This window comes from Bos javanicus, chromosome 2, assembly GCF_032452875.1.
Source record: "Bos javanicus breed banteng chromosome 2, ARS-OSU_banteng_1.0, whole genome shotgun sequence".
Lineage (NCBI taxonomy): Eukaryota > Metazoa > Chordata > Mammalia > Artiodactyla > Bovidae > Bos > Bos javanicus.
In genome coordinates, this window is record NC_083869.1 from 73,033,920 (window position 1) to 73,057,294 (window position 23,375).

Genomic DNA, 23,375 nt, shown 5'->3' on the forward strand with positions numbered 1-23,375 from the left:
AGGGGAATTTTGTAACAATGTTTGTTAGGTGATTTCTTATCTAGGTGAAGATATCTGGATTTTTTCTCTCTGGTGACAGAAATCAGCCTTCCCTGGTTGCAAAATGCCCAGGGAGAGGATTTATGACAGCTGAATTCTTTCAGAATACTCTGCTTTTATGCAGGTATGAAGAGTTAAAAACAAAACAAAAAACTTTCTGTGGTAGTGTATCCTGTCTCCTTCTAAAGCCCTGTAAGACCCCTGGCCCATGGTGGGCACCTGACTCAGGGCTGTCTTCCCAGGCCCCTCCATGCAGACCCACCCAGTGTTCTTTTGCTCCATGCTTGGTTCTTGTCCCAATTCCTTACCCTCCCATCCAAATTTTCCCATCCCTTGTCCTCTATCACCATAGCCCTGTTCCCTGTGCTGTGAGCTAATAAACTAACGTGAAGGCCTGCCAAGGCGCACCAGCTGATGCCCTGCCCTCTATAGGCATTCCTTCCCTAAGGCCTCCAGCTCCCACTCTTGCACTTGCCCACTACCATATTGCTATCATTTAGTCATTCAACCAACACTCCTGGAGCTTCTCTCTGCCAGGACTCCAGAGTGGCCGTGATCAGGCAGACCACTCTCTGTCCTCTAGGAGCCCTGCCTGGTATGAAGGGGAGACAGACACATGGACAGTTCAGTCTATGCCCAGGAGCCCAGGGGAGCTCAGAGGAAGAGCAGGGCTAGCAAGCTCAGTGCCTTGTTACTGCCAGGAGAGCTGGGTCCACAAAGGGACAGTTGGGGGAGGGGAAAATGGAGGAAGGAGGAGAGAGAGGGAGGGAAAGAGGAAGGCGGAGGGAAGGAGGAAGCAGGAGAGCTGGCTGATTTCCCTCCACCCACCTTTCTCTTCTCTATGGGCTTTCCTGATGGCTCAGATGGTAAAGAATCTGCCTGCAATGCAGAAGACCCAGGTTCAATCCCTGGGTCTGGAATATCTCCTGGAGAATGGCAATCTGCTCCAGTATTCTTGCCTGGGAAATTCCACGGACAGAGGAGCTTTGTGGGCTACAGTCCTTGACTAAGCGACTAACATACACCTTTCTCTTCTTTGGATGAGTTCAGGGTCCAGCTCCCCTCCCCGACTCATGTCAGCCTCTCAGATTATCAGATTTTCCAATAGCCACTCCTGCCTGATAAACTCACTCCTGATAACCCCTTTCCCTTGTAATTGAGTTTAAATATAGATCCACCCAAAGGCAGCCGAACCTCCCTTTCAACAATGCTGAACTTTTATTTTCTTGGGCTCCAAAATCACTGCAGATGGTGACTGCAGCCATGAAATTAAAAGATGCAAGCTCCTTGGAAGAAAAGCTATGACCAACCTAGACAGCATATTAAAAAAGAGAGACCTTACTTTGCCTACTAAGGTCCATCTCGTCGAAGCTATGGTTTTTCCAGTAGTCATGTATGGATGTTAGAGTTGGGACAATAAATAAAGCTGAGCACTGAAGAATTGATGCTTTTGAACTATGGTGTTGGAGAGGACTTTTGAGGATCCCTTGGGCTACAAGGAGATCCAACCAGTCGATCCTAAAGGAAATCAGTCCTGAATATTTATTGGAAAGACAGATGCTGAAGTTGAAGCTCCAATACTTTGGCCACCTGATGGGAAGAACTGACTCATTTGAAAAGACCCTGATGCTGGGAAAGATTGAAGGCAGGAGGAGAAGGGAATGGCAGAGGTTGAGATGGTTGGATGGCATCACTGACTTGATGGACATGAGTCTGAGCAAGTTCCAGGAGTTGGTGTGCTGCAGTCCATGGGGTCACAAAGATTTATACACGACTGGATGACTGAACTGAACTGAACCTCCCAGCTACCAGGCTCCCTTCCCTGGAGTAGCCTGGGCAGCCATGGGGCATGGCCGTCTCGTGTTGGGGGCCCAAGAACCCTCTCCAAGCTGAACCCTGGTGCCTGTGCCTACAGCATGGAAGCCCCAGCACCTGCCTTTCCCAGTGTTCGGACCAGGTGAGGGCAGAAGACATGGGCAGTTTCGGTCCTGCCCACCGCTCCCACCCAGGCAAGACACAGGGGGAGAAGCACTTCCACTGGCCCCTTTGCCCAGCTAGAGAACAACTCTCCTTCAGGGGCTCTGCTCTGCTAGCCTGGAATGAATTCCCTCCTGCTCCAGCGAGTTTGGTCCCTGTTAGTCAGCCCCTGAGGGCCCATCTTCTGTGACACACTCCTGGTGGAATTTCCAGCCCACAGGACGGAGGCCCAGGAGTGGCCTCTGACTTTCTCTGGTTTCCCACAGAGACAACCACGACCAGTGACATGGAGCCACTGCAGCCAAGGACCCAGGAGAAGAGCTCAGTGTGGTTGCCGCATATGCCAAGCAGGGGAGTGGAGAGCTGGCAGCCTCTCTACCTGCAGCCAGAAGGCCCCCTGCCTCCCCCAGCAATCAATCTTACAACCCAAATCAGCTTCCCCTAAAGTGAGGATGGGGATTCCCCAGTGTTTCAGCGATAAAGAATCTGCCTGCAATGTGGGAGACGTGGGTTCGATCCCTGGGTCGGGAAGATACCCCTAGAGGAGGGCACGGCAACCCACTTCAGTATTCTAGCTTGGAGAAGCCCATGAACAGAGGAGCCTTGCAGGCTGCAGTCCATGGAGTCGGAAAGCGTCGGACATGACTGAAGCTACTGAGCACACACGCCCACAAAGTGAGGACAGACAGTTCCACCATGGTGAATGCAGGCCTCAGGTTCTGATGACCTTTGTGTCCACTGACCTAACATTCTCCAGTCCTCCTGTGCCACCACCCCACCCTTAGCTCACACTCAGGTCTACATCTTTCTTTCTTTTTTTAAAATTATTTGGCTGCAGGTCTTAGTCGTGGCATTCAGAATCTTCGGTCTTGATTGTAGCATGCAGGATCTTTAGTTGTGGCATGTGGGATCTAGTTCCCTAACTAGGGATCAAACCCAGGCCCCCTGCATTGGGAGAGCAGAGTCTAAGGCACTGGACCATCAGGGAAGTCCCCAGATCTACATCTTGAGTGACTGGAGAGTGACTTTAAGAGGGCGAATGCCTCAAAGGGCAGGGGTTCTCAAAGTGTGGCCCCCACCAGCAAACAGCACCCACTGGGAGAAATACAAAGTCTCACCTCACCTTTCTGAATGAGACTCTGCAGATGGGGCCCAGCACTGTGTCTGGTGATCTCTTCCCTCTCCAGGGATTCTAAAGCTTAGGACACTGGTTCTCAGCAGGGGCTACAAAGTTATTGTTCAATCATGTCTGACTTTTTGCGACCCTATGCCATCCATGCAGACCAGGAACTGCAGTGGGGCTTCTCTGGTAGTTCAGCTGGTAAAGAATCTGCCTGCAATGCAGGAGACCCTGGTTCAATTCCTGGGTTGGGAAGATCCCCTGAAGAAGGAAATGGCAACCCATTCCAGTACTCTCACCTGGACAATACCATGGACAGACAGGAGCCTTGTGGGCTATAGTCCATGGGATCACAAAGAGTCAGACATGACTGAGCAACTGTGAGAGCATGGACTACAGCATGCCAGGCTTCCCTGTTCTTTACTGTCTCCTGGAGTTTGCTCAGACTTGTCCATTGAGTCGATAATGTCATCCAACCATCTCATCCTCTGTCTCCCCCTTCTCTTCCTGCCTTCAATCTTTCCCAGCATCAGGGTCTTTTCCAATGAGTCAGTTTTCCCTCCCCAAAGAATTACAAACCATGACTAAAAGGCTCTCACTCAGTTTACTGTGGGCTGCTGCTAAGTCGCTTCAGTCATGTCCGACTCTGTGCAACCCCATAGATGGCAGCCCACCAGCCTCCATCCCTGGGATTCTTCAGGCAAGAACACTGGAGTGGGTTGCCATTTCATGCATTTCTCCAATGCATGAAAGTGAAAAGTGAAAGTGAAGTCGCTCAGTCATGTCCGACTCTTAGCGACCCCATGGACTGCAGCCTACTAGGCTCCTTCATCCATGGGATTTCCAGGCGAGAGTACTGGAGTGGGGTGCCATTACTGTGGGCTAGGGTCATTCAAAACTCTTTACAGAAATTAAATCCTAGGAATAGGGCATCATCAGTCCTCTTTTATGGATGAGGGAGGCAAGGCACAGAAAAGTTAAGTCCCCTCGCCCAGGTGACCAAGCTCATAGCTGACTCTGAACCAAGGCAGTGCCCCCACTGAGAAGGTTCTCAAAGTGTGGTTCCTAGACCAGTGGCATCAGCATTGCCTGGGAACTTTTTAAATTTTTTGGCTGCAGTGTGAGGCATGCAGAATCTTGTTTCCCTGACCAGAAATAGAACCCACTCCCCCTGCAGTGGAAGCACAGGGTCTTAACCACTGGACCACCAGGGAAGTCCTATCTGGAAATGTTTTAGAAATACAAAATCTTAGGCTCTAGTTCAGATCTGCAGAGTCAGAAACCCTGGGTGCGGAGAGTTTGTTGAACAAGACCTCCAGGTGATTCGGATGCAATTTGAGTATCATAGCACCCCATCCTGCTGCCATAAATGGGGCATCATAGACGATTCATCCCTAAAACCTCATGCCCACATCGTGGCCAAGGGAACGTTTGCTGGAAAGAGAGCATCTTGTACACTGTAAGGGCTCCCTCCACTCCTGCCCATCTTGAAGGATCTGGGCAGGGGAATGTGCCAGTGGAGCTTGCCTACCTGGGCCTGGCTGGCTCTCCTGTGGATTGCGGGAAGGCAGCTGCTGCTGGGCCCTGGGGTCAGGGTCGGGGGTCGGGGTCGGCTCTAGGCCCCAGCCACTGGGAGGGCCTGCCCACGGTAAGCTGAGAGCACCCCTGGGGACACGCCACTGGACTTGTTGTCCTTCTGCTCACATTTGAGTTCCCTGCTGGGGCAGAGGCCACACGGGCAGGTGGACAGCTAACAGCCAAGCCAGGTTCCAGCCCACAGTGGCTCTGAAACCTCAAAGAGCTCCTGAATTCAGCTGTGAACTTTTGAACCCAATCCTATCTGACCCTTCTTAGTTTCAGGACCTCCATGGCTGTGTCCCACCATCCCTTTAGAAAACAAATCAGAACTCCCTTCCTCTGCCCAATGAGACACCATGTCAGTATTGTCAAAAATGCAGGGCACATCCCACTGATGGGCCGGGAAGTCAACTTGGCAGGTCAGAATCTGCATTTTTTAAAAAAGCAATTTATTTATTTTTGGCTGCATCATGTCTTAGTTGTGGCACTCGGGATCTTTGAACAGCACATGGGCTGCTTTCTCTTTGTGGAGTGCTGGCTCAGTACTTGCGGCTCGTGGGCTCAGTCGCCCCACGGCATGTGGGATCTTAATTCCCTGTCCAGGGACTGAACCCAAGGCCCCTGCATTGCAAGGCAGATTCTTAGCCACTGGACCACCATAGGAGTCCTTGGACCTGCATTTCTAAAGAAAACACAAAATGGAATCATTCAAGTATTGTTTGGTGAGACTCTTAATAGGTGAGTGTTTACTGGGTAACATTATTAATCCAAAGAATCAGTGTTGTCTGACCTGACCCCCAATCTCCATCTGTTTACTCTGACCCCTCACAGTTGGGCTTCCCAGGTGGCACTTGTGGTAAAGAACCCACCAGCCAATGCAGGAGACATAAGAGACATGGGTTCTATCCCTGGGTCAGGAAGATCCTCTGGAGGAGGGCATGACAACCCACTCCAGTATTCTTGCTTGGAGAATCCCATGGACAGAGAAGCCTGGAGGGCTACAGCCCATAGGGTTGCAAAGATTCGGACATGACTGAAGCAACTTAGCACGCACCCCATGGTGTCAGTCTTCTGGATCTTGGAATACATCAAGCTATCCTTGCCTTGGAGCACCCCCACCCCAGCTGCTCCTGCGTGACCCTGGGAGCCTGGTCCTGCCCAGCCTTGTGCTAGGTCACACATCGTCACATAGCAGCCTTGGGCTAGGTAGTGACAAGGGTCTGGGATGGTGGCAACTACAGATGTGCCCCCATTGGGCTTAACACAGCCCATCCACTGATCAAGCTTCAAAGACCCAAGGTCTCCTATTGAAACAGGAGAGAAGGGGGCCGGGCATAATTTTTGAATGCCACAGCTTGAGGACACAATATAAACCAATTAGAATCAAATGGGTCCAAGATGGCAGACAAGTCCACTTGATCTTCAATCAGCAAGTTAAATGACACACCCAGAGGTACCATGACAACCCCAGGGCACTGTCAAAAAACCAAAAGTGGGCGGTGGCCCAATTCTTAAAAATCTCCACCCCTTCCCCAAAATAGTTGGAATAATCCTCCCTCTCATTAGCCTATGAAATTACCAAGCCCATAAAAGCTAACCACACCACATTTCAGGGCTGCTGCACTCATCCTCTGCGATGGCCCACACTCTGTGGAGTGTGTCTCTCTCTAGATAAATCCACTTTTTACCTATCACTTTGTCTCTCACTGAATTCTTTCTGTGATGAGACATCAAGAACCTGAGCTTCATTAGGTCCTGAAACCAGGTACCAGGTTTTGGCTGGGTTTGAGTTCCAGCACATGGGTTAAAGTCCTAATCTGACGTAAACAGTTTTACTATGAGTATGGTACTAGCACCACCCCCCCCAAAAAAAAAAAAAAAAGGAAAGAAAGAAAAAGAGAGAAAATGAGTGTTAGCACGGATGTGGAGATATTCAAACCCTTATGCACCACTGGTTGGAATGGACCATGTGATCCATCAATTGTACTTCTTGGTGGGTGTGTATTGAGGCAGAGATACCAACAGATAATTTCACACCCATGATCACAGCTGCATCATGCATAAGAGGTGGAAGCAACCCAAGTGTCCACGGATAGATGGATGGATACACAGCACATAGTATTTAAAGGCAGTGGAATGTTATTCAGCCTTCAAAAAGAAGGAAATTCTTGGGAATTCCCTGGCTGTCCAGTGGTTAGGACTCAAAGTGCTTTCACTGTTAGGGTCTGGGTTCAATCCTGGTAGGGGAACTAAGATTCCACAAGCCTCGTGGCAAACTGAGAAAAGAAAAAAACTCTATGACCCCCACGGACTGTAGCCTGCCAGGCTCCTTTGTCCATGGAATTTTCCAGGCAAGAATACTGGAGTGGGTTGCCATTTCCTACTCCAGGGGAATCTTCCCAAGCCAGGGATCGAACCCAAGTCACTTGCATTATTTGCACTGGCAGATTCTATCACTGAGCCACCTGGGAAGCCCCTGAGGACATTATGCCCTGTAAAGTCAGCCACTTACAAGAGGACAAAGACTGTATGACTCCACTTATAAGAGGCCCCCAGAGAAGTCACATTCATAGAGACATAAAATAGAACGGTGGGTACCAGGGGCTGGAGGAGCTGTTGTTTAATGCTGAAGATGGTAAATTTCCTGTCACAAATATTTTACAACTGAAAAATATTTAAAGGCCAGAGGTCTGAGCCACACAGATTTCTTACAAATGAGTTTTATTTGCATTCTGACCCAAGCACGGAACCTACACAGAGATCTCTTGTCTTCACAATGGTACAGTAACAAGTGCAAATATGCTTTATTTCAGGTACAAAAACGTGGCAGTGTGACAACTTTTGCTTTGATGCCCACTGCCCCCTACAACCCCTCCCAATGTCATGCCCACCTGACCCATCAGATAGCCACACCGCCCCAACTGAGATGCCCACCACCTTAAGAGAAGAGTCACCCCATCTGGAGAAAAGTGACAAAGTGACATTTACAGGAGCATTGGTAAGCACAGTAACCAAGGTGTTGCCCAGCAAGGGGAAGGCTGGTGGGAGGCACAAAACAATGACCTTCTCTTCTGCCCCACTCCTTACACCCCCCAACCCACCACAGGGCACAGAGCCCAGGGATGATGTCATCAGGAGAGTGAGCATCCCCTTTCAGGGATGAAAGGACTCGCCCGTGCATCTGGGACAAGAGTGCGCGAGGTCTAGATGCAGGATCGGGACCCTGGCTCAGCCCATCGATAGTCAAAGGACCCAGGCCCCTATCTGATTTCTCAGTCTTGATTTCCTCAACTAGAAATCAGCCTTCGGGGCCTCAGAGCTGTGAGGAGGCTCAAATGGGACAATGGCAAAGCACGGAGCCCAAAGTCTGGCTCAGGCGAGGCCAGTCAGCATCATCAGCAGTTGGTGCTAACGGAGGGCTGGCTGCAGTGTCTGGCCATCTTCACTGGAAGCAAAGGAGCTGGGGCCCAGAATGGGCAGCCAAGCCACAGGGAGACGGGACCGCCCCAACATGAGGCTGCCTATGGGCCGGCTTCTCCCAGGGGCAGAAGTGAGCACTGGGCCCAGGGAACCCTTGCAGAGGGCAGGGAAATCCTCCCCATCACCAAGCTGACACAAGCCAGTCCCTCTGTCGGGGGAAGAGCTGCAGACATGTAGAGGGGGGCTTTGGGGGACCCCAGAGCAGCTTAGAGGTCCTCAAGGTGCCAGTAGAGGTGGAGGTCAGGCCGCACCTCCTGGGGTGGTAAAGTCCCAGTGACCTAAGTCAAGAGACCACCACCCACCAGGGCCTGGAGCCGGTGCTGTATTCTCCCCACATCCGGCTCTCGGACACAACCTCCCGCACCCTGCCCTGCGACCAAAGGCCCAGCAAGTCTCCAAGAAGTGGACAGCAGGAGGGAAGGGGCAAGAGCAAAGGACTATGATTCCTGAGCAGCTGGGGCAAAGACTGTCTGGGGGAGGGGGCACATGACTAACAGGCGGCGTGGGGTCTGGTTTCAAAGACTGCTTGGCTGAATGATCCTCCTGCTTCAAGCTCCAAACAAAATATTTTTTATTATTTTTAAAAGCCCTTATTTTCAAGGATATTATTCAACATCATGTAGGGGGCATATAGAGTAACAGAGGTCTAGCTCAGCAGTGGGCAATGTTTTTCTGTGAAGGCTGGATGAGACCTATTCTTGACTTTAAGGGCTTCAAGGAGGCAAATAAGAGAAAATGAGTTTCCATGTTTCAGATGATGAAATTCAAACTATAATAACTGAGTACAGGTTTTGGCAATACAAACGGGAGTGGAATGGCGGAGGGGAGGACAGGATGACATTTCACTTCATTGAGTTCAGTGTTCCCTGTTATCAAACAGACTACAAAATGCAGCAAGAAGCTGCATTTGGCTCACAGTTGGCCTGTCCCTGATGAGCAGGTGTAGGGTGATCATGAAGGAGGTGGAGTGATGGGTACCAGGACTAATTATATTGGTCTGTCTTTCAAGAAGGATTGAAAATTTTTCACGATAAAAGGCTTCCTGGTCCCTGCTAGCCCTCTGCAGGCCACCACCCCTCACCCCATCCCTGTCTGGGGCTCCACAGGATGAAGGCAGGGACAGGCTCACACACTCCCTCCTGGGACAGGCTGGCCTGGCTGCCCAAACAGCCAGATGTCTCAGCCCATGACTAAGCAGTGCTGGCCCCTCCCTGCCTCACCCTGCCAGTTGTCCTGGAGAGAACAGCAAAGCTACCTCTTAGAGATACTTCTTGGGGATGCTGCCACTAGAAAGTCCCTACATGGCCAGGTGAGGACCACACCCTCAGAACTCAGTCATTCCCCGCAGGAGCAGAAGGGAGGATAGCCCAGCCTTTGCAAGGTGCTCTGGGGAGCTGGGCAGAGGCTGCATGGAGTTCTCAGGTTCGCCTTGGGGAAGGAGGTGGGGGTGGCTTGTCTTGTACTGCACTGCTCTGCCCCACAGAGTGGAGGGAAGGGGGCCGGAAGGTGATCAGAGAAGATGCACAAATACTTCCTACTACTGCCTGGCGGGACTGATGACGTCACACATAGAATACGCAACCCAAGGGGACACAGGGAACGTGAGGTGGCTGCAAATAAGACCAAGTCCAAGGGCCTTGCTTTTGAGGTCCTGGTTAGATGTCAGCTCCCAGCATTGCTCTGCTCCCTAGGGCAGGACTGAGGATGGGCCTTTCCCCACAATTAGGGCTACAGTCCCCTAATTAGTTTTATCAAGAGTCTGAACCAGGAGCATCACATAAGGTCTAAAGGAAGCAGCAGTCATCATTCTGTCTAGGTGAGCTGAAGACACTCAGGGCTGCCCTCCTCATGCCAGATACAGGGGCACAGGAGGGGATTCATGTGCATCCATGAACATGCACACACACAGGCATGCACATATGCATGTCTGTAACGTAGACATAAAGCCAGCCAACAAGGAATCCAGCTTCAGGCTGCAGGGAACAGCTGGTGGCCACTCTTAAGGGCATGGATAGAATCAAGTCACCCCGGCTGCAAGCTAGGCTGGATTCCTAAAGACATGGCTAAGATGCAGTCTCTCACATCGAAATGCACGCAACCTCAGAGCGTGTACCAGTCCAAGCAGAAGCACTGAGGTGCTGTGTACCACTAGGAAGCACGCATGTACACGCCACCCACCCACAGTGCAACTCTGATGGAGGGAAAAAAAGGAATGCTCCCCTCAGACACACTCATGCCTGAGTCATTCACAGCCCCAGAAGCCTCCTGAGAGGAGGTGAGACCCAGAGAGGCAGAAAAAGCACACCAAGTGAGGGCCTAGGAGCCCAGGACTCCTGGCTCTTGGTCACTTGCTTTTCCATCTTCTCTGAGCTGCTGGGGGCGGCCTCCCTCTGCTCCACTGACAACAGCAAAAGAAGCTCTTCCATTTTTCTCATTAATTCGTTAATGATTTTCAGACCTTAACTCATGCAGGCCAGCCCCTGAGGCCGGTCTGGACTTGGAAACTTGTGACGCATTGCTCAGGCAGCTCCACTCTGCTCCTGGGAAAGTCCCTCTAGGTTCATGGTTCTTCCCAAGAAGCCCAAGGTGGCCGGGGAAGGAGGTCACCAGGACAGCATCTGACCTTTGCTTAGTACCTTACACTGAGATTTCCAACTCCATGCCCATCCTGCTCTTTCCAAAGGACTACAATCCCTTCCCCATTCCAAAGCCCATATTTTTATTATAAAGGGGAGACTCGGTAACCAGGAAAAGGTTTATCACAACCCTGCAGACAACTGCCCAGCAAAGAAATGCAATGGACTGAGAAAAAGCACTCCACTGTAGGTTTCTGGTTCAAGACAGTGGCTCTGGTGCACGGTACGTCTTCTGTCCCTTGGGGGATCCCTTTTAAAATTTGTTGCTGCCAAGGAGCAGCCACAGCTCAGAATACATGGGGGTGGAGGGGACTGTTCTGGGAGGGGTCACCCTGTCCAGCAGGCCCAGACGCTGGACTCAGAGCACACAGGAAAGACAGTGGACAGGAGTGAAAAGGCCACAGCTTTGCTGTACTTTAATAAAATGAAAAAAAAAAAAAAAGACGCAAAATCCAAACACCTGCAGCTAGCTCCTCTGACCCCTGTGGAAGCAACAAACTGCTGAATTGGGCAGCTAAAACATTTTGGTACCAAATGACTGTGTATTCTTCTTTGGTATTTATTATCTTCTACTTCTGTGTAAGCTACAAGACTGAACTATAACCATTAGAAGGTAAGCAGAGCTGATGCAGTGTGCATTCCAGATGAAAGACTCCACCTACAGCAAACTGAAGGTCACAGATCTTGACTGCACCCTTATTTTGAATGAAGAAATAAAAATAAAATATTAGCCTACCACATTTTTAGAATTAAGATTTTAGCCTGTCATCACTTGGCCTGGGAAGTGGCATCTCTTGGGTCTAGTGAACTGTAGACATCTCAAAATGCCAGAAGTCACAAGACCAATAATCTAGTTCTGGTTCTGGGGGACCTTGGGCAAGTTTTTCTACTTCTGTGTGACTTGGTTTCCTCAAAACAGAAAATGATTGATCCTGACCTTTCCCTAGGACCGATGTGTGGAGCCATGCATGCATCAGAAAGGCTGTAGATCATCAGAGTGATGTCACCCAGTACTGTTGAAACAGGGAAAGGGGGAGACAGAAAAAAAAAGAAGAGAAAGCCATTTGTAAAACTGGTGGAGCCAAACATGGGCTGAAAAAAAAAAAAAAAGGTGAGCATCCTAATGACAGTCCCATGTCGCAGAGAAAAAGATCCAGTAAGAATTAGGGGCCATGATCAAGGGTATAAAGACAATTCTATGGGGACCCCAATAGTGTTTTCAACAATTGGTGCTGGGACAGCTGACTATCTACATGCAAAAGAATGAAGTTGGACCCATACTTCACATCATAAATACAAATTAATTCAAAATTAATCAAAGACTACTGGAGAGCTAAAACTATAAAAATTGTTGGAAGAAAACATAAATCTTCTTGACCCTGGATTAGGCAATAGTTTCTTAGGTATGACATCAAAAGTACAAGAAAAATGGTATCTTAGAGATCATCAACATTAAAAACCTTCGTCCTTCAAAGGACATCATAAGAAAGTGAAGACAACCCCCAGAAGTGGCGAACAGTTTGACACTTCATATATCTGATAGAGGGCCTACATCTAAACTCTACACACTCCTACAACTCAATAATAAAAAGACAAATAAGCCAACTGCAAATAGGCAAAGGATATGAATATACATTTCTCCAAAGAAGATGGCCAGTAAGCACATGAAAAAATACTCAACATTATTAGCCATCAGGGAGATGCAAACTGAAACTCCAATGAGACACCACTTCTATCATCAAAATGACATTGGGATGCTATCATCAGAATGCCAGATACTAGCAAGTGTTGGTGAGGATGGAGGAAAACTGGAACCCTCATACACTGCTGATGGGAATGTCAAATGATGCAGCTGCTTTGGAAAACAGTCTGGCAGTTCCTCAAAAAGTTAAACATGGAGTTACTAAATGACCCAGCAATTCCAGTCATATGTATATTCCTAAAAGAAAACACACCAAACTGTGTACAAATACTTCATAGCAGCATTATTCACAATAGCCCCAAGACAGAAACAACTCAAATATCCATCAAGTGATGGATGGATAAACAAAGGCAGTCCATCCATGGAGTGAAATATTATTAAGCTATAAAAAGACCGAAGTACTGATACGTGTTCAATATGGATGACCCTAGAAAACACTATGCTAAGTGAAAAAAAAAGACCATGAAAGACCACATATTGTATGATTCCATATACATGATATGTCTTGGGTGATGAAAATGTTCTAAAATTGATTGTGGTGATTCTGTGAATTGACTAAAAAAATCACAGAACTGTACACTATAAAGAGGTAAACTGTATAGTATGTGAATTATATCTCAAGAAGGCTGTTACATGCTCCCCATCCCCCCACCCCCAAAATGGGAAGGGAATGAGAAGCCTGTCCTTACAGAGCAGTAGATCATACCTGTGGTCCAAGCATTATTATTACCAGAGCTCCTTTCACTCTCAGAAATGCCCTGGTTTTAATGACAATTCTATATTATTACCCTATCACTATGTGATATCAGACAGGTGGCTTTGCCCCTCTAGGCTTCAGTTTCTCTGTCTCTAAAACAAGGTCTACCCAGTTATGATCATCTCTATATTCCCCCAAAGCATGCTATTCCCCAAAAGCTCCACTTGAAAGGCTGTCAGATCCTGCTCAGCTGGTCACAGTGCTCACCATGCTTTGTTAGATGAACCTACATTAGCAATATAGATCACAGGGTCCCAAGAGACAGGCACTAATTCCTGGTTATCTAAGAAAGGTGATCCAACCATTCTAATGCAGGAGAAATGCCCAAACACAGCCTCTACAAACGAAAAGAAAGAAACCTTCAAAGGGGAGCCTGCCCAGAAGATACAACATCCCTAGGGAGCTTGGGAAGGTTGGTGGTCTTCTCTAAATGGGATTTGGTGAGTCCATCCAAGAGGACTGGGCATCAGGAGAGTCATGGTCATGTGATCCTACAACAGGATGTTCACTTCCTAGTCCTCCTCTACTCAAGACTGCTTAGGAAATAAACTTACACCCAAAAAAAGCCCAAGAGGAATTATTTGGTTCTCTTCCCTTTTATACTCATGAGAATATGCCTAAAAATAGTCTTTTCAGCCTCGTCCTCTCCTCCCCAAGGGCCTTAGAACCAGGTGTGTGTGGCTCCGTAGTGTCTACCCCAGCAATGGAGAAATGCAAGGCCCCCTCTGGGCTGTGAGCAGCAGCAGACACTTAGAATCAAGGTCGATGTGAAAAGAAGCAGAAGGCACAGGTCAACCCAACACCCATCAAGCCTATCCAGGAACAGGAAGGACAGATGCTCACCAGGATCACCAAGATGGGAAACCGACACGGAGACAGGACAGTCTCAAACCACCCCCACGTAGTCAGCCGCCCGGGGACCCAACCAGTTAGCAGAGAAGAGGGTGAAGGCCTGCGGGAGAGGCAGAGCCTTCTCTGAGGCAGGAGAATGGGCGGAAGGAGCCGGCACAGGTGGCACCCGGGTACCTGGTGAACTAGCCTCCAACCAGGGGAGCAAGAGGTTTCAGAGCAGATGGCCCCCGTTGGCCTTTTCAGATGGAAGGACTGGGAAAAAGAACAGGAAACTGTCCCAAAGCTGGGGGCTAAGAGGAGGGGAGAGAGGAGCTGCTGGCTTTCTGCCCTCCAGACCCGCAGCCTCCACGGGTCTGTGGCTTTCACGGGCTGGGCCAGGTCCCTCCTCGCCACAGCTTCCAGGGGTGTGATATCTACAGCCAAGGGGGTCCGTGGGGCTGGGGGTGGGAAGCAGCCGCCCACTCTGCATCTGCTCAGAGGCCGCATTTCAGGATGACGTGGTAGCCGTCGTTGCTCTCGGCTGCAAGAGACAAACACTGAGGTGTTAAGGGAAGAAAGGCAGGCGTGACAGTTTCTGGGAGCCATGGGACTGGGGTACCAGCAGACGCTCTGCATGGATGCTGGCAGAGGCCACCAAAATAAGACTGCACAGAACAAAGATAACAGCAGAGATCCCAATGCACACCTTCTCAGCTGCCTTGGTGAGCTTCTTTTTAATAGTGGGCTTTCTGCCACAGCCCAACACCCAGGGACTAAAGGGCCTGTGGGTAAGGAGGCCGTGGGTTTGATGGCTGCCCAGGTCTCTGAAGGCACTTGGTGGCTGGATCGAGAGAACAAGGGGAGGAGACTGTCCTTGTCACAGTCCAGGGTCTATGGCCCAGTGAGGGGCTTTCATTCCTGTATAACTCCACACACTCATCTGCCCCAGCCCTCTGGGGTTGGGGGGAGGGGGTCATAGCTGGTCTCCCCTTTCTCCTGGTAGAGGAGTTCCTTCTCAGATCCCTTCCTCGGGTGGGCCCTTCATGTCCCCCCCACCTCCACACACAGCCCCAGGTTCCCATTCCAGGGGGCCTGGAAGCTCAAGTGCTACTGTGCTCCATGCCTGCTCCTCCTGGAGACCCCACACTTTTTTTTTTTTTTTTGGACATGCAGCATGTGGGCTCTTCGTTCCCTGACTCTGACCCTCTGACCAGGGATTGAACCTATGCCCCCTGCATTGGAGGCGCAGAGTCTTAGCCACTGGATCATCAGGCAAGTCCCAGACTCATACTTTAGAGCAACTCAAATGTGTCTTACTTCTCCTCGGCACTGGGTTCATGCAGCACACAGTGAATGGCCAAGATTTCACTTTCACAGTGACCTTGGGGCTCACCTCTCCAGTTCACACATTTCCGAGGCTGAGTTTCCCGGTAACTGTGTGTTTCTTTTCCCCGGAGGATGTTTCCAAGTGACACTCACTCAAGGGCTCCCCATCCCAGCCCCACTCACTGGCCTGCTCTCCCCTCACCCAGTTAACCCAGGGGGTGAAGCCAATATCCTTTAATTAAATAAGAGAGGGCAGGGAGGAGCAGGTTTTACCTTTTAAGGTACTGAGGATGAAACAGGATTCATCTTGGAAATTCTGCACCATCTGAAAGGCAAAAGAGAGACCATGTCACTTCAGCAACGAGTTCAGAGAATGAAAAGCCTCAGTGACGCAGAGCCCAGCCACTCACAACCATCAGAAACGAGAGGAGCCGCATTGACACACACACAGGAAGACAGTTATGTCTTACTTTCACGGAGGAAATATGATGCAGAGTCAATGGACAGAGCAATTACAGTTGTTTGCTTTTTTTAATTTATTTGGCTGCGTGGGGTCTTGCTTGCGGCATGCAGGATCTTTTTTAGTTGCGGCATGCAAACTCTTGCCTGTGGCATGTGGGATCTAGTTCCCTGATCAGGGATTGAACCCGGACCCCCACACTGGGAGTACAGAGTCTTAGCCATCGGACCACCAGAGGAAGTCCTGCAATTACAGTTCTGAGTAACAAAAGACTGAATGTAAAGGACAGAAGAACCCTGGAAGGGAATTAAAATGTCAACATTTCATACAAGACTCCATTGTTACTGATTTTCTTTCATTTTTGAGTTTTCTGAGTGATGGGGTCTTCCAATCCCTCTACAGGACACATTATAGGAGCAGATGTGTGTAAAACAGCACCAGATAAAAAACTAAAGTGCTTTACACAGGGAACTACATTCAATATCTTATAATAACCTACAACGGCAAGACTCTGAAAAAGAGTATCTATTAATGTATGGAGGCTCAGCTGGTACAGAACCTGCCCACCAATGCAGGACACACAAGAGATGAGGATTTGATCCCTGAATCAGGAAGATCCTTTGGAGAAGGAAATACAACGTACTCTAGTATTCTTGCCTAGAGAATTCCATGGACAAAGGAGACTGGCAGGCTACAGTCCATGGGGTTGCAAAGAGTCGGACACGACTGAGCGCACACGTGTACACACACACACATACACACACAGATGTATAACTGAAATCACTGTGCTGTATACCTGAAACTAACAATATCGTGTGTTCAGTTCCCTGTGGCAGGAACCGAATAACGATTCACCAGCCCCCTCTCTCTGGAACTTTAATTAATAGCCCAGTGACCTTGGACAAGAAAACTTCCTGTCTCCAGGCCCTGTCTGTCAAACGAGGCTGTAAATATATATATAACCAGGATGCAGAGCAATAGGAGCTGGCATCCTCTCTGGGGGGGCATCCATCGAGACAGCTGCTTTCTAGGACTGTCCACAGGAGCCAGCACAGAGGACCCCACATATCTCTCCTATAGACGGGTGCCCCAGCCAACCTCCTGCACACACACACACACACACAGCACACCTAAGGATGTTGAGAACAGCACCGTGTGTATGAGTGAAAGCTAGAAACAGCCCCCTGTCCCTCAATAGTAGAAGCAGCAGCAACTGTGACCTGATCACACCCGGGCACTCAGCAGGGCCCGCGACCCCCAGCAACACTCCTCAAAGTACATGAACCACAAACTGTAAGTCCTGAAGAATACACTCCTATTCCACTTATATGAAGTTTTATTGTTTTTTAATATAAATTTATTTTAATTGGAGGTTAATTACTTTACAATATTGTATTGGTTTTGCCATACATCAACATGAATCCACCACAGGTATACACGTGTTCCCCATCCTGAACCCCGCTTCCTCCTCCCTCCCCTGTACCATCCCTCTGGGTCGTCTCAGTGCACCAGCCCCAAGCATCCAGTATCATGCATCGAACCTGGACTGGCGACTTGTTTCATATATGATATTATACATGTTTCAATGCCATTCTCCCAAATTTGAAATTAATATATTGAGGAAGAACCAGGGAATACAAAATTCAGACCAGTATGTGGAGGGGAATGTGGAATTAGTTCACAAAGGGGCTTCCAACAACACTGCACTAACCTGAGTGCAGGTATTGAGTATTTCAAACTCTACAAATGAGCTTCCTATACTCTAAACATGTATGCTATATTTCACAATACATATTTAAAGAATATGAAAAATACACATACCTACCTAAACACACCACAACACACACACTGGCCCACAGGACAGCAAAACCCGTTTACCAATTAAAAAGTGCAACCTACATTTTATTGCCTGCTCTGGCTGATGGCCCCAAATCCTGCACATCCATCTATCTGTCGACCCCTGCCCCTCCCCCAGGCCTAATGACGCGTGAAGTACATTTACGCTATGCTGCCGGCCGGTTCCTTCGGGGACTCTTGGCAGCCCCACCACTGGAGCATGCCAAACCTGACGCAGGGCCCACACGGGCTTAATCAGTAACTGCCTTGTTTAATGAAGTGCCCTTGCACCCCAGGGGCCGGCTGTGCGACTGGCCGGGCTGCCTCCAGTGCTCCGGGCAATTAAGAACCAAAGGTTTCCAATTGATTCGAGGTTAAGAGGCAAGGGGACTTCGGAGGAATTAGAGTCACCTACTTAGCGGAGGTGGTGTTGAGTTCTATTCTCTGCTTCACTGGCTTAACTGCCTGCTCCAGCGGGGCATGGGGCAGGCTGGGGAAGGAACCCCCTTAAGGGACTGGTTAAATTGCAAGGGTTCCATGAATTCTTGGCTTTTGTCTTCACGACAGAAATGCGTTGTGAATGCGTTGTGAGATCAGACCACTGCCTGATGCTCAGGGCGCTTTAACCTTCCTGGCTATTCTAAAGTATGCGCTCAGGCCAGTAGCTCTGGGCTTCGTGTGCTTTATCTATGAAATGAGGGCTGAAGAACAGCCACCCTAGATTTGAATGTGACAATGTGAAAGCAATTCTGAGCTGATGACAAAAATAACAAGTTACAGATCAAGTCCCTTGTTCAAATGGATCCTGGGTGTGTGTTTTAAAAACCCATACCTACACACACTTTGGCAAGTGACAGACACACACAGACACAAAATTATCCTCCCTGATCACATCAAATCAAATCTAAACTCTTCAAGGAAAAGAGAGAGGGGAAGAAAAGGGCCTTTCATGCTTGCCTTCTTCTGGTTTATGCTGCCTGATTTCTTACACAAATTGTAAATTACTTTCTAATTAAAAAGGAAGGAAAATACCACCTTGTCCACTCCCAGGATGAAACTCCCATGAAACAGGGGACTCAGGACTCCTGTGTAGGGAGCTCCGGCAGTCATGATGACAACATTAGTAATGCTACTGATGATAATGACAGTTTATGCAGATCCTTAAAAACCTTATACGTTATATGTTATCAAATTTAAAGCTCTCTCTCCAACACTTTTTGCCCCCCAAAACAAATGCTTAGCTAATTTAGCATCTCCTGGTACCTGCCACTGTTTCTTCTTTTATCCTTACTACAACCTGCTCTTTGGGTAGAATTATCCCCATTTTGGAGACATGGAAACTGAGGCTCAAAGACATTACATAGATTTGCCCAAGGTCACCTGGCTATGAGGAGCCAGTCTAGGTGGAGACTTCAGCTCGATTCCAAAGCACACCTTCTCCCTGCCTCCCCTACCACCATTCCTGGACTGTTTCCTTCATCACTCTCAGTAGGTTGCCCGTTAGTGGGTGGAGGGTCTGCTGCAGGCTGGGCTGGGGTTCCTTCTGCCACTGCTCCCATTAGCACAGCTCTGTGCAGAGGCCTCATTTCAGGAGTGGTCAGAGAGCCTGCCGTCTCAAAGCTCGAACTCCGCTGCTCTGGGCCACCTGTGTTTCTACCACAGCCTGAGCTCTTATGAGCTGTACACCCTGGGGCCATTATGCAACCTCTCTGTGCCGGCTTCCTATCTGTGAAATGGGCTCATGACAGCACCTGCCTCACAGGGAGGCTGGCAGGACTAAATGAGTCACTTAGAAGACTGCACAAACATCGTGAGCACTGCCGAAACGCTAACACTCATCATCAACATTATTACTAAGAGAAAGGGTCCAGCATAGGACAAACTCAAAAGCGTCTATTCTACAACATGCAGGAATGCTGAACTGCATCAGCAAACCCGTTTGATGACCCCCGCTGGAACCAGCCGTGGAATCTGATCTCTCTGGCGCACCGTCACAGCTGGGCTGTGTTCTGAACCTGTGTCCTCTCTCAGGGGCTGCCTGTGCCCTGCAGAGGCTTGTGTGGCCAGGGACAGACCCCGGAAGGCTGCGGCAGGCACCTTCACCGCTCAGCACAGGATGCTTCTGTTACCTAAGAGCCAGGTCATCTTATCAACCCAGCCCATCTCACATCCCCCAAGGCTGCCGCCCGCGCCGATGAGCACCTGCGTCCTCACTGCCCTGCCTGGCAGGGTCCTGAAGCAGCGGTGCAGGGCACCTGGTGGGGGCAGGACATAGGGTGGAGGGGAGACAGCTATGCCAAGCCTGGTCCTGGCCTCAGACCCCTCTCTCAGACCCTACTGCTGAGAGCAGGTGGCAGGTGGATGAACCCCATCTTCAGGCTAAATTCACCCCCAAGTCCTGCTGGGCTGTTTCTTGCTCCTGCCCAGAGCCCCAGGTCGGTTCCGCGGGGTGGGGCCATAGCGCTTACCTCGTTGCTGACCACCACGTGGATGCCTGTGGGGCCCTGGCGGTACACCCGGTGGATGTGCTGTGGCGAGATGCTGTACAGGTTGGCGATCTTCTCGATCAGCTCCAAGGTGGTCAGCTCCTCCAGGAAGATGGCGTGGTACACTGGAGGGCGGAGGACAGGTCCTTCTATAGAACAAGCATCTGCTTTCAAAGCAGCCCACCTACCAATTCTCCCCCGCACCCCCTCGAACCAAGAACTAGCCCAGATGGACTCTGGGATCTGGCCGTACTGGGGGCACCTCTGGAAGCCACAAGGCCCCTGCGTGGTCCAGCGCCAGGTGAAAAGATGCCAAACTATGTTCTTTATCCCTGTTTCAGTCTCTCCTGGGGAATTCGTGTAAAATGGAGAATCCTTGGATCCACCCTGGACCCCAAGATTCCTGTCTCGTTTGGGGATGGAGGCTGGAAGAGGAACAGCTGGCTAAAACCTGCATCTTTTAGAGATTTCCAGTGATTCTGAGGTGTGGCCTGCTGTGTACCCTACCATGGGCAGGTGGAGGAAATCCCGTGTCTGCGTTCTTCCCCTTCCATTGGTTAAAGGGGTTACTGGATGGCTCCAAGAGGGGCCAAGAGTGAGACTCAAGGATAACTGCTACCTGACAGCAGAAGAGAGAGGGGCTGGCCCTTGCCCTCCTCCACAGCACAAACAATACCCAGCTGGAGCACTGTGACCCAAAAGGGTGAAAGAGGTGGCACCAGGAATGTCATCAGACAGTTGGGATAACAGTGACCATGAGGCTAGTAGCAAAACCCAAACCAGTTAGGGAGGAGCAAACCCCATGGGTGATGGGGGGAAGAGGGGCAGACCTCAAGTCTCAGGGACCTCAAGTCCCTCAAAAACTAAAACACAACTGGATTAAACAAGAGATGCCCAAGCTCCTCCCTCAACTAAAGGAAGAAACCCTCGGCTCAACAAATCTGATTGGCAGCTCCATATACTAAAAGGGCATGGACACGCACGTGCACACACACAGTGGCTCCCTTTGAGGGAAGTTACAGAAGCCACAGGGTTCCAGCCACACACAGACTCGCCTTCCCAGGATTTCACACGCTGTTCACAGAATGTGGTCACTGGGTAATGTTCCTTCCTGAACTAACCAGGTAAGAATCCCAGAATCTCTGTTCCAAGATTCCTTTTTTATAACAGAATTCTCATTGTACTTTTCCCCCACACCCCAACTTTTCAGAGCTAGTTCCACTTTTTCTTATTTTACTCCTCAAACAAATTGGACTGCGGGCATCAAAGAACCAGAGGGATTCCAGTTTAGCCCTGTGGGTGTAACCTTTCATCTCTGGCCTTTCCTGCTGCTGGAGGAATGTGGAGGTGACCAGCACTGCTCTGAACAGCAGACAGTCAGCCACCCACTACTCAGAACTCCTCTCATCTTGTTTCTCGAGTGAGGTAACAAGAGGCCTTCGAGTGGGTCAGCCTAAGCTCAAATCCCGAAGCTGCCACCCCCGAGAAGCCAGACCTCGGCCCTTTCCAGACCTCTGAGCCTTGGGGTGTGGGCTGGGGCGCCTGCCTGCTTTTTCCACATGCACAAGAAACCGTGAGACTCAGGCTCTGTCCTTCCCAGACTGACTGCAGGCGGAGGGCTGGACTCTTGCACACATGTCCTGAGGCCTGGACACCAGCTGCCAGGGGCCGGATATTTGGATCCTGTCTCTGCCACTCAACACTGGCCTCTCAGGGCAGCCTCTGTGCCTCAGTTTCCCCCATAGCAAACCCTGAGTGGTCCCTGTCTCTTGGGGTGTTGGGTCCCTTGCTGATCTGGAGGGGCACATGGCAGAGAGGGGTTGGGGGAGGGGGCTCTCACTGCAGACAGTGCAGAGTTCAGACCACACGGGTGGAGCCAGGCAGGTTGTCAGACTCAGTACTTAAAGATGCTCAGAAACAAGGTGCTGAAAACTGCTAGCCCCAAAGAACCATGTGCCCCAGAGGTGGTCTAAGACTCTCTTGGGCACTAGCCAAACCAAATGGGAAAGCCTCACCCAGCTGCGGGAACACAGGAGGACACACTCCTGGGAATACACTTGTCAGGTGGCATTTGTCACCAGCCAGGGAGCCAGAAAGCCCGACTCCCAGTTCTCCCCTGAGTAGCTTGGTGACTTCGGGGGCCACGTCTCCTCTCCAGGCCTGTTTCCCCAGATGGGACATTGGTAAATGGGACAAGACCGTCTCAGAGATGATCTCCACCTTATACATTTCAATTCCAGGATGAAGCACAGCAGAACCCCTCCTGCATGCAAGGCAGATCAGGGGAGACACTCTCAGCCAGAGGACTCTCCCTGTTGCTTTGCTGCCCTCTCACCAGCCCAGGGGAGGGGCTCCCCACAACTCACCACACAGGTTGGGGTCCCCACTGCCGTCCCGCTTCTGCTGCAGGGGCACGCGGCTCTGCTCCAGCTCCTGGCAGACGTAAATGGTCATCTTTGGCCTCACGTTCCTGGCAGGAGGAAAGGAAGTTAAGGAGCAGGTGTTGGGGACCGAGCTCTGTTGTTCCAGAATGTTCCAGAACACAGGGTGGAAAGAACAGTAGAAGGGACTTAGGGGGAAGAAAGAAGGTTGTGGGGATACAAAGTGCCTTCCTCCTCTGAGGAAGGAGCTGTCAGGGAGAGAATCCCATCCAGGTGAGCCCTGACAGCTTCGAGCAGACTTGCTAGATGAAGACCCAGGGATGGGCGAACCTCCCAACCCCCACCCAGGACCTGCAACTTGCCCAGAGTGGACTCTGCCCGTAGCACCAATCTGAAGATACGAGGTTCTTCAGGGTGATAATCAGAGCAAATGCATTCTTCGGCTTACTCTGAGCTCACTGCATCCTCACACATCTATGGGGAAGCCAGGACCACTGTTCCGCATTGTACAGATGAGGAAATTGAGGTTCACGGGGGTTAAGGGCTTGGCCCAGTTGCCAAGTTCCTAAGAGGCAGATATGGGATTCAAACCCAGACATACCCTCTCACTCTCAAAGCGGTGCTGTCCATGTATGACTATTTAGATCACTCCATCTGCATCTGCCCCCCACCCCCTGCACTGGGAGGAGGGGGCAGGCATCTTAGAACCCACAGCCAAGAGGCAGAGACTCAGAGACCAAGGCTCACATCAAGCCAAGAAGAGGGA

General features: G+C 50.2%; 1 protein-coding gene across 4 annotated transcripts in view; it reads right to left on the reverse strand.

Moving 5' to 3' along the window:
* Positions 1-7,418: 7,418 nt before the first annotated feature.
* Positions 7,419-23,375, reverse strand: part of TFCP2L1 (transcription factor CP2 like 1) — a 68,628-nt gene continuing 52,671 nt past the window's right edge. For 2 of the 4 annotated variants that reach the window (XM_061440032.1, XM_061440024.1), the window contains 4 exons: positions 22,595-22,698; positions 20,211-20,353; positions 15,720-15,771; positions 7,419-14,661 (listed from right to left, as the gene is read on the reverse strand). In XM_061440032.1, the coding sequence (XP_061296016.1) occupies positions 14,615-14,661; positions 15,720-15,771; positions 20,211-20,353; positions 22,595-22,698 (346 nt within the window). In that variant the 3' untranslated portion in view covers positions 7,419-14,614. Of the gene's footprint in view, positions 14,662-15,719; positions 15,772-20,210; positions 20,378-22,594; positions 22,699-23,375 lie in introns of all 4 variants that reach the window. The other 2 variants (XM_061440030.1, XM_061440021.1) reach the window with 1 other exon arrangement.